Source organism: Myotis davidii, unplaced genomic scaffold, assembly GCF_000327345.1.
Source record: "Myotis davidii unplaced genomic scaffold, ASM32734v1 scaffold204, whole genome shotgun sequence".
Lineage (NCBI taxonomy): Eukaryota > Metazoa > Chordata > Mammalia > Chiroptera > Vespertilionidae > Myotis > Myotis davidii.
The window spans coordinates 3,302,399-3,314,598 of record NW_006299715.1 but is presented as its reverse complement, the minus strand read 5'-3'; the positions used below and the strand labels follow the sequence as shown (position 1 = coordinate 3,314,598).

The following is a 12,200-nucleotide window of genomic DNA, read 5'->3' as shown; positions in this document are numbered from 1 at the left end:
CTCTTGTCTGTCTTTGCTAAGCCTTTCAGCCGCTCCACTCAGGTTCACCCCATGCTTGTGCGGCACACTTTAGAAAGATCTGCCTCCACCATCCCAGGGCGGGTTCCTGCCTCAAACCCTGCCCTTACAGGAAAGAGCTCCAGGAAACAGCTTGGGGGAGGGCGCAGCCGTTGCCAAGACAACCCCTGTAGGACTGACTTCCTTCCGCTAGGTCACTGTTCATCTGTATGTGATGAATACCACCCATGGTTTTTATATAAGTAGATTATATTGTGATCTGCAAATATGGGTCTTAGCTAAGTCCATAAATATCCAAAACCATATAATAATCCAGAATTATCTATTTCATGAGGGGTGTCTAGTGTTATTTGAAGATATTTATGTGGATGTGCATTCAAATTACATTAAATGTTAATAATATGAGACAACAGTAATTGCTATCAACCAGTGAAGGAGACAAATATTTCAGCAGAAAATATATAATCCTATCTAATAATAGACAAACATGGTAATTAACCATACCTCTGACACGCTTCTCATTGGCTAATCAGGGCGATATGCAAATTAACTGCCAACCAAGATGGCGGCTGGCAGCCAGGCAGCCGAAGTGAACAGGAGGCTTACTTGCTCCAGTGAAGGAGGAAGTCAAGGTTCGAAATCTGCTTTCAGCAGCGGAGGTCTCATAGCTGGAGCCGAGCCTCAGAGCTAAAGCTGGTGGCCTAGAATTAAAAAAAAGGAGAAAAGGACAGGTTGGGAGCTTCAGTCACTTGCCAGCCTGAAAATGGCCCTCAGCCCCTCACCCAGACTGGCCAGGCACCCCAGTGGGGACCCCCACCCTGAAGGGGGTGTGACCAGTTGCAAACAGCCATCATCCCCTCATCCAGACTAACCAGGCACCCAAGTGGGACCCCCACCCTGATCCGGGACACACTTCAGGGCAAACCAGCCGGCCCCCACCCATGCACCAGGCCTCTATCCTATATAGTAAAAGGGTAATATGCCTTCCAGCACCGGGATCAGCAGAGCTGCGAGACCTCCCAGCGCTGGGATCAGGGGAGCCAAGAGGCCTCCTGGCACCAGGATCAGCAGAGTTGTGAGACCTCCTGGCACCAGGATCAGCGGAGCAGCAAGGCCTCCTAGCACCGGGATCAGCTGAGCAGTGAGGCCTCACTACCCCGGTGTCAAGCAGAGCCTCGAGGCCTCCCAGCACTGGGATCAGCTGAGCAGCGAGGCCTCACTACCCCGGTGTCAAGCGGAGCCTCGAGGCCTCCCAGCACTGGGATCAGCAGAGCCGCGAGGCCTCCTGGCCCCTGAAGCAGCGTGACAGGGGGCAGAACCCAAAGCCCTGGATCGCCCTGCGGCTCTGTATGTGACAGGGGAAGGCACCCCAACCCCCTGATCGGCCCTGCTCTGTGTGTGACAGGGGGCAGCTCCCCAATCCACCCATGGGCCCTGCTCTGTGTGTGACGAGGTGGAAGCTGCAACCTCTCCATCGACCCTGCCCTGAGTGTGACAGGGGGAAGCTCCCCAACCCCCTGATCAGCCCTGCTCTGTGCGTGACAGGGGGCAGCGCCCCAACCCCCTGATCAGCTCTGCTCTGTGCATGACAGGGGGTGGCGCCGCAACCTCCCCATCGACCCTGCCTTGAGTGTGACAGGGGGTGGCACCCCAACCCCCCAATCGGCCCTACCCTGAGCGTGACTGGGGGTGGCATCGCAACCTCCCAATCCACCCTGCTCTGTGCATGACAGGGGGTGGCACCCCAACTCCCCAATCGGCCCTGCTCTGAGCCCGACCAGGGGTTGCACCTAGGGATTGGGCCTGCCCTCTGCCATGCGGGAGTGGGCCTAAGCCAGCAGGTTGTTATCTCCCAAGGGGTCCCAGACTGTGAGAAGGCACAAGTGGGGCTGAGGGACACCCCTCCCTCACCCTGCCAGTGCACAAATTTTTGTGCACCGGGCCTCTAGTTAAGTATAATAAGCTCTGTGCTTGTAATTTAGGATGGGGAAATTGGACCCAAACTATGCTTGATTCTGCATGCACTTGGTTGGTGTAAATGTTGTGGGGATGATCACCAAGGGCACATAAATGAGAAGGCCTTCATAGTGTCACTAAGTGGGAAGAGGGAAGAGAAGCTTCCAGCTGGGCTGTGACCTGTTCAGCCACATTGAAAACATGTCCCCAAAGCTCCAGGGCTCTGTTCCTGCTATTTGTCATTGTGGTGTGCTCCTCTTCATTGATCACAAAGGTGTTCTTACTTTTCCTGTCTTAGCTGTCATATATTCTTATGCATGGGCATGTGGATATTGGATTTAAATAATCTCAGGTTGGGAAAGTAATTTTATTTTTAAATCTCCATTTTTCCCATTTGTAACATTATTGTTATTGCTGATTACAATAATTGCTAAAAAGGTTATGGTGGATAGTAAGTATTAAATGTAAAATTTCTGATACATAGGTATAGTAAGTTCTTAGTAAATGGTTATGATGATAATGATGATGATGATGATTACATACAGGTTGGGGTAAAAGTAGGTTTACAGTTGTGAGTATGCAAAACATAGCTTATTCTTGTATCATTATATTTAATTATTGCATTATTTTCTATACAAACAACTGTAAACCTACTTTTGTCCCACCTGGTATTGAGATTGTGTTTTTCCATATTAGACTCCCATATCCAAATGTTTGCTTATTGAGGCAAGAACAACGTCATATTCAGGTTTGTGTTCTCTGTGTCTGGAACCATGTTTTCAATGAGGAGCAATTTCACATCACCTACCAAAGGAGCGTTGGGAATGTCTGGAGACATTTTTGGTTATCACAATTGTGGGGGTGACCCTCGTATGCAGTGGGAACCTGCTGAAGGTCATACAGTGCACAGGATAGTCATCCACAGTAAATAATTATTCAGCCCAAAATGTCATTAGGGTGGAGGTTATGAAACACTGGTCTAGAACAATCCTGAGTAGCAATAGATGTGCAAAAATCTTGTGGAGCGAATAACGCATGAGTGGATGGATGAATAAATGGATTGATGAATATGGGGGTGTACATGCATGGTTAAAATTGGAGCAATCATGAGCATTTGATTTAATCTGAATGCATATTCATAAACATCTTTAAATAACAATAGAACTAGCTTATAAGACAGATCACTCATTTCTAATTAATTATGTAGCTTTGGATAATCATAAACTTAGCTATGACTCATATTTGCAGATCACAATGTCACATGTAATAGCAGCTAACATTTCCTGAGTGCTTACCACATGACACTTATTCTATTGAATGTTTTACATGTGTTATTGTCCTTAATCTTCACAATCACCCTTACTACCCCCTATTTACAAATGAGAACACTGAGGCTCAAAGAGGCTATTTGCCCAATAATACTAAGCAGTAACCAAAGGAGCCAAGATTTCAGCCTACTAGGTGTACCAGTTAATAATGAGGATTTTGTAATCAAAGTAAACAAAATAATTTCAAGAGAAACATCAAAAGTGCTTTATTCAAAGTAATATCCATCGCTAGCTACACATTCCTCTCTTTCAGGTAATTTGTGGATACCGTTTCAATAGAACTTTTTTTGTTTTGAGGTAAACCATTCAGAGACCCAATTTTCCACTTCTTTGTACGTTTTAAAGTGCTGCTCAGAAAGTGCGTGTGCCATCGATTGGAACAAGTGGTCATCTGAAGGAGCAAGGTCTGGTGAATACGGTGGTGGGTTAATACTTCCCAGGCAAGATCTTTTAATGTGTCCTTAACTGGTTTTGAAGTGTGTGATGGTGCATTATCATGAAGCAAAATTACTTTTCAGCACCCATTTTCCTTCCTTTAAAATCTTTCCCATTGCTTGTAAACGATCAGATAATTGTTTGCTGAGCAACGTTTAATCTTTCTGCAAGTTGTTTTGAGTTTGACACGCATCTTCACCCAATAATGCTTGTAATTGTTGGTCTTCAAACTTTTTTGGTTGACATGGATGTTCTTTGTCTTTCACATCAAAATCATCACTTTTAAAGCATTTAAACCAGTGTTCACAAGTATCTTGAGATAGAACATGTTCACCATAAGCTTCCCGAAGTATACAATAACTTTTTCTTCACAATAAAGTAATGAATGAAAACTTCCTGCAAATACTCTTCTTTTTGGCAAAAAATTCAACATTTTTTGTTTTGTTTTTTAATTTTAAATTTTGTTTTATTGCTTAAAGTATTACAAAGAGTATTACATATGTCTCCTTCCCCACCCCCTTGACATTCCCCTGGCCTCCCCTACCCCTCAGTGTCTTTTGGTCATTGGTTATGCTTATATGCATGCATACAAGTCCTCCGGTTGATCTCTCACCCCCCCCCCCCAACCCTCCCAGGGGTTCCCACTACAGTTTGACAGTCTGTTCAATGCTTCTCTGCCTCTGTGTCTATTTTTGTTCATCAGTTAAAAGAAGGAATTCTTACCAATTTTAACAGCATGGATGGAACTGGAGAGCATTATGCTAAGTGAAATAAGCCAGTCAATGAAAGAAAAATACATGATCTCACTCATTTATGGATAATAAATTCAACATTTTTAAGCATAAAAATATCTATGATGTTAACACCTTCAGAAAATTTGACATATGAAGTTCTGAAGCTTGTCAATACAACAAAATAGCATACATATCAAATCGCATATATATCAACATATGTGTAACTCCATCTATTGAAAAAAATCCGCATTATTAACTGGTATACCTAGTAAGTTTTTCTGACTCCAGTGGATGTTTGTGTAATCACTACATTACGGCTTCCAGGCAAAGCAAACTAAAAGTGTTGGTAATACCCAACTATGATCTTTGTGTTACTAAGGACATTCTTGATCATGACACAGTAAGTTGTGTCATGCTGTTGTACGAAAAGGTTTGAAAGATAAGATTGAAGCTCCCAATTAACAGTTCTTTATATGATGTTGAATTTTCACCTAAAAATTCTTTATCTAATATTGGACAATATTCATGCATTCGGTAGCTACTGATTTGCCAAATATTTTCTGCATGACAAATTCAGAAATGAATAATTAGCCAATAATTTGCATATATATTATATTGTTTCATATAACAGCACTAAATGAAGTGCAATGACTAGGGAGAGACACACTTCTTAGATCTATTGACATTTTGTGCCCATCTTTTGTCCCAACTTTTGGGTGAACACGGTCTCTCTAGAATTTTAATCCATTTTACTCTGAAGGGCTGGCAAATCTGGCATGCTTCTGGGGAAAACTTATTTGTGGGGGAAGGGGGAATGAAAATTACTGAAAGACTAGGGGACATTGTGTTGCTGTAAAGAGCTATGAGAAACCTATTTTTTCTTGCTTTTACAGGACAGAGAGATGAACCAGGAAATGTAGGCTACACGTTACCATTGTCATTTCATCTTTGGAAAAAACCCTCTGGAACTCCTTTATGTTCAGGATATTAGTGCAGAGCAGGAAGAATCAGGCTTTTGGCTCCTAATTCTGCCTCTGCTTTACCTCCCCTCCTGTTCATCTCTCTGTCCATCCATCACGCCTTCTTGCATGCAGGCATTACCTGCTGGATGTACCAGCCCCAGTGGTCATAGGCATATGATGTTGGAATCCAGCTCTGCTCTTCCTTCGCTAGTAATTCATTTGATTGTGGCATTGCTCAGTGTTCCCACCTATAAAATGTGATGACGTCCCCCTGAAAGAGTCGTCATTACAATGTAACGAGAATGCATGTAGAGTTTAGAGCAGTGTCTGAAGCATAGTCATCACGCAATAAATTGTTATGTTTGATGAAGGTGAAGCAGAGGAGGGATTTAGAGAAAGCAACAAAGAAAGGGAATAGTTTTCAGGGAGGGTGAAGGAGGGGAGCTTTTCGAGCCTCATTGTTCATTACCTGCAGCCCCCTTTTCGCCTTTCTCTCCTTTCCTGCCGTCTCTCCCATCTCGTCCTGGAAGGCCGATCCGACCGTGGGGTCCAGGGGAGCCACTTGCTCCAGGAGGGCCAGGAGGGCCAGGTAAGCCAGGGATGCTACAGATATATCTTGGGGCGTAGCTCTCTCCTTTGAACTGATTACCTCGAGGTTGTCCACTTACACAAATGGCAAAACTTGTAACATAGAGCAAGACAAACATCTTTGACTCTGCAAGAAAAACACACAGATATAAAGGCACCCTCTCAGGTGGGACTTTGGATGTAATGAAACATGAGAATGGGCATTTGCAATATGTCACTTCAGTGCTCAACTTCTCATGACTATAAAAACACACTGTTCATCCTCATAATTCCATTAGAAACTATCAACTCAGTACTAATAGAGAATTCTCAGTGTACCACGCAGGGTTGGTGGAGATAAAGGATTGATTTAAAAATTTCAAAATAGCCCTAGCTTGTTTGGCTCAGTGGATAGAACCTTGGCCTAAAGACTGAAGAGTCCCACATTTGATTCTGGTCAAGGACACGTATCTCAGGCCAGGGCACATGTGGGAGGCAACCAAATGATGTGTCTCTCTCAGATGGATGTTTCTCTCGGTCTCTCCCCCTCCCTTCCACTCTCTCTGAAAATCAATGGAAAAATATCCTCAGGTGAGGATTAACATAAAAATAAAATAAACTACCCTCCATAAAGGAATGGGAAAATTTGCTTAAAAATTTAAAAAAATATATAAAAAATAAAAATTTCAAAATAAATCCCTTTTTGCATATTTTATACAGGGATCAATGGTACACTTTGCTAAATAACGATTTCTTTTTGCCAAAGTAATGCAATTTTTTGAAAACTAGAGATACAAATGAATAATATAAACATGAATGTTATTCTCACCACCCAAAGGTAATTATTTACATTTTGATATTGGTATCCTTCCAGTCTTTTTTTCTAAGCCATAGAGAAAAGTGATATCATATCATTCCTGCAATTCTTCAACTTTTTCCACTTAACAATTTATCACAAGCATCTTCCCATGTGGAAAATTATTTATAACATTAAATAAATTGTTGGATTGGTCTCTATTACCCTTTATGTACAGAATTCCCCATTAAAAATGTTTGTTTCCAGGTTTCTGCCAATGTAAACACAGTGCTAGGATCCTTATATAGAATCTTTGCATGCATCCCTAGTTGTTTTCTTAATATTTCTGGGCTTTGTAAAGCAAGAGAAAGAAAGTGTTCTTTTCAGGAAAACCATGTTTTTCACCAAATAATCATGTGTAATGCCAATTAGTGTTAATTTGAACACTCTGCCTGTGCAGAGGGGGTCTCAAACTTTAATTTAAAATCTGCAGGATATGATGCCATGGTGTCCCATTTAAGCTGACAGCAAGCACAATTAAGGACACAATTAAAGAGCCAAGTGAAACCAAAGCATACCTAGTGCCACATGCTCAGAGTAGAACAGGCAATAGGTCTGTAGCTATGATTAGATAGAACTTGGTTTTGCCCTCCATAAGCCTGGCAGCTGAGAATGATGTATCATTTATGATCATGACATTTGGCATATGGGCCGAAGGGTGGATGGTGTAGGCTGGGGACACCTGACTTGCTAGGCTAAATGGCCTTTAGCATCAGCAGTGTCTTGGATGCCTAATATATACTTACACAAAGTAAAACATTATACAATGTGAGAAAAGTAATCAGATAAAGTTCCTGTGTTTTTTTTTTGATTGTGGCATCGGAAAATTAACCAGGCACACTGTACCATTTTTACGGTACCCATGAGGAAATTGCAACATCTTGGAATCAGACCCAGAAATTTGCCAGAGCATAGCAATGACAAACGGAGAAAAGCAGTGTGCACATATGGTTTGGAACAGATCTGATTCTTAGAAATCTTATTAGTGAAAAACTGAAGCAACGTGTCCAAACATAGGCTCTGTATCCTTCACCAAATCTCCATGTTACCAGTGGGCCCTCCCTCCCAGACTCAAGGAGAACATCTTTGCCATGTTCTGTCTGCTTGACTGGTCACATGGCACAAATTCAAAATTAATGATCCTGTAGCTAAGCTGGGATTCAGGCATTTTCCGAAAAGCCTAGTAGACCTGATAAAAATACAGCCTTTTCAAATGCGCCTCAGATGAAGGAAATGAAAAGGGCCTTCTCACCACACCCCCTGCCACAATTAAAACAAGATGCAGTAATTACATTGCTAGTTCTTCTTCTCAAAAACTGATCAGAGGAGGCTTTGGGAAGGGATTTGAAAAGATGCTTATACACTATAGTCATAAAAAGGCTCTCCATCAGACATCCGATGGGGGGATTCTGTAGTTCAGGCCAGGAGCTGCTTCTAAGAGGAACTTGACATTATCTGGAGAAAGTTGCTCTGGGCAATGGCATCTCAGACACTCTGATGAAGAGGCTGAAAACACAAGTTAGGGGCCAGTCTGTGAAGACATGTGTGGTAAAGGTCTCAGTTATGGTGGATAGAGAAAGAAGACATTTTAGATGTACTTGAAAGAAAGGGTATTACTATTTCCAACAGCCAGGCCACAAAGTGCTCAAAGGAGGAGTGAATTGAAACAATGGAAACAAATGCATTTATGGAACAAATGGTTTGCTTTCACTGACAAGTCACTGGAATATTTTCTGGACAGTAGTCTAAATGCTGGAAGCATCCTCAGCTAGATGTTTTGAAAGGCACTCAAAATGATTATCCATCAACAGTCCTCAACAGAATTGAGGAACAATGGGTTGTGGTGCCTGATATGTGATGATGGTCTGGTTTTGAGTGGCCAGTCAAGTCTTGGAACTCAGTGCCCCAGGATGATAAAGGGGTGTGGATTATAATGGGAAATGACAGTGGCACCACCCTGTAATGGTTCCTTACTTCACTTAAAAGTCAAAAGTCTCATGGAAGATGATCTGCAATGCCCTCCTTGGCTGGGCACCAAGCCTCCTTCTTCCCTGGATTCACCTTCTATTCTTCTTCTTCCCACTTTCTCAGCTCTAGTCACATTGAATATCTTGTTGTTCCTCAAAGACACTAGGAATGTTCTGCCTTAGGGTCTATACACTATCCTTTCTCTCTGTCCAGAACTCTGTTCAGGCATGTCTCACTCTCTCATATCCTTCTCCCAGTTTTTGCTGAAATACCACCCTCTCATGGAAGCCAACTCTTACCACCTTATTGAACATTGAAACATGATACTCCCTGATCTTCCCTCATTTTGCTGATTTTTTTGTATGATATTTATTACCCTCTAACTCCCTAGATTATTCTTATCTCTATTGTTCTTTTTTATACTATACTAGAGGCCCAGTGCATGAAAATTCATGCACTGGGCGGGGGGGCAGGGGGGGTGTCCTTCAGTCCAGCCTGCTCCCTTTCACAGTCTGGGAGCCCTCAGGGGAGGCAACTGGCCGATTAGGGGAAGGCGCCGCCCCCATCACCCCACTGCAGCTGCTGCCTCTGGCTTCCCTCTGTGGGATGCGACCAGGCTGATCAGGGGAAGGCATCAGCTGCCTGCCCTCCTTGACCCTTGCAGCCAATGCAGCTTTGTCCAGAAGGACATCCAGAAGACATTTGGTCTATCTGGTCTAATTAGCATATTACTCTTTTATTAGTGTAGATATCTGTTTTCTTCTAGAATGTAAGCTCTGTGAGGGCAGGATCTTTGAGTCATTGATGTCTCCAACCATTTAGAACAGTGTTTGGCATAAACCTCAGCTCAGACTCGGGGCAGAGAAGACTAGAGGCCTAGTGCACTAAATTTGTGCACTCTGGGTGGGGGGAGTTCCCTCAGCCCAGCCTGCAAACTCTCGCAATCCAAGAGCCCTCAGGGGATGTCCAACTGATGGCTTAGGCCTGTGGGGAGCAGGCCTAAGCTGGTAGTCGGATATCCTTAGCAGTGCCGTGAGCCCGGCTTCTGGCTGAGTGGCGCTCCCCCTGTGGGAGAGCACTGACTACCAGGGGGCCGCTCTTGTGTTGAGCATCATTGCGCATCATAGAGACTGGTCAATCTGCCATTTGGTCGATTTGCATATTAGGATAGTGCAAAGAATATCTCTGTATATTTATATTTTTGTACATGGTTTATGACACGGGCAGTTAAAAGCTTTTCCCAGTTTGCCTTTTTATTTTGTTTATGTAGTTTTAAAAATACTTTTTTTCATGAAAACACATTTTTGAGGTTCAATTTATTGTGTTTAAAAGACTTTCTTTATTTCAAGATAACAAAGAGAATCCTCCCCTTTTCTCTCAGTTCTTTTATTGTTCCATTTGTTCACATTTAACATTTGACCCATCAGAATTTTTCTGACAAAATGTGTAAGATAAGGATCCAATTTTAGATTTCAACAACTTGAAAATGAGATGTATTTTAATAAACACTGCCTTTATAATTATTCAAAGTGCATGTATACTTTTTGGGGGGATACTCTATATTAAATAATTATCCTTCACCCAATGCCCCATTGGTTTGTAATGAATTGGTTATTTTGGCTGGGAATGACCTATGTGTGTCATGGTTTTATAAAGATTACAATATTTTTAAAAAGCTTTATTGAGATTTAATTTACACAGCATAAAATTAACCAACTTAAAGTATACAGCTCAATGTACATCACAGCCTAATTTTTGAACATTTTCAAGAACTCAGAAAGAATCTTTATACACATTAGCAGTCACTTCTCATACAAAATGCTTTGAAGGATTGTATTGAATTATGCAAATTTATAGAATATGTGCTAACATGTATTTTCCCCACCATTATGCTTCTTTGGAGTTAGAATTAAAGCTCTGGAGATATTGGTATTCTTGAGCAGATCTGTCCTTGATGTGAATTGTAAATGACCATCTATTCTATATTTCTGTAGGGATTACAAAATAACAAGTTTTTAGATTTCAAACACAAACTGTAGATTTAAGAAACTTCATGTTGATGTGTGTTTTGAATCTGTAAGGCATGAATGTAGTATACAGTATTTTGTAAGTATATTTTTAGTGATGGAATCCTTTATTCTTGCTAACCTAGCCATGGAAAACACTTGGAGAAATACTGAATAATTCAGTGTAAAAATTGAACTTCTAGAAAATGTATGCACAGATTGAGAACCTTTGTAAATAGTATTTTTCCCTTCATTTAAAAAATAAAACAAATCCATGCAGATACAGTCAACCCATATTTGACAAGGGAGCCAAGAATACTCCATGGGAAAAGAGTAGTCCCTTCAGTAAATAGTGGTGGACAAGCAATATTCACATGCAGAAGAATGAAATTGGACTACCACTAAAAGATTAACTAGAAAGGGATTAAAAACTTAAATGTAAGGCCCAAAACTGTAAAACCTATAGATGAAAACAGAAAAAAAAATCATTGAAATTGGTTTTGGCAACTATTTCTTTTTAATATGGCATGAAAAACAGCCACCAAAGCAAAAATAAACAAGTGGGACTACAGCATACTAAAAGGTTCCTGCACAGCAAAAGACACAATCAACAAAATGAAAAGGGAACATACATAATGGGAGAAAATATTTGCAAACCATGTATCCAGCAGGGCATTAATATCCAAACTATATAAGGAACTCATATAACTCGATAGCAAAAAACAACAACAACAAATAGTCTGATGGAAAGTGGGCAAAAGATCAGAAAAGACATCGTCCCAAATTAGATATACAAACTGCCAAAAAGCACATGAAAGATGCTCAACATCACTAATTATCAGGGAAATGCAGATAAAAAACACAGTGTGATAGAACCTCACACCTATCAGAATGGGTATTATCAAAAAGAGGTGAGGAGTGTTGGTGAGGCTGTGGAGGCACGGGAACCCTTGTGCACTTGTGTGGCCACTATGGAAAACAGTATAACAACTCAAAAACAACTCAAAACATTAAAAATAGAACCACCACATGATCCAGCCATTCCACTTCTGGTTATATGTGCAAAGGAAATGAAAACAAAATATTGAAGAGATATCTGTACTTTCATGTTCATAGCAGCATTATTCAAAATAGCCCAGATGTGGAAACAACCTAAGTGTCTATTGACAGATGAACAGATAAAGAAAATGTGGTGTATACATGCTGAGGAATACTAGTCAGCCATAAAAAGAAGGAAATCCTGTCATCTGTGACAAAATGAACCTTGAAAGCATTATACTAAGTGAAACGAATCAGACAGAAAGACAAATACTGTATGATATCAGTTATATGTGGAATCTAAAAAGTTGAACTCATAAACACAGAGAGTA

The 12,200-nt window shown here is 41.4% G+C and overlaps 1 protein-coding gene across 2 annotated transcripts in view; it reads right to left on the bottom strand.

Annotated features, from left to right (window-relative positions):
- C1QTNF7 (C1q and tumor necrosis factor related protein 7) overlaps window positions 1–12,200 on the bottom strand; it is a 118,705-nt gene that overhangs the window by 5,364 nt on the left and 101,141 nt on the right. For both annotated transcript variants that reach the window (XM_006775823.2, XM_006775824.2), the window contains exon 2: window positions 5,903–6,148. In XM_006775823.2, the coding sequence (XP_006775886.1) occupies window positions 5,903–6,148 (246 nt within the window). The remainder of the gene's footprint in view (window positions 1–5,902; window positions 6,149–12,200) is intronic.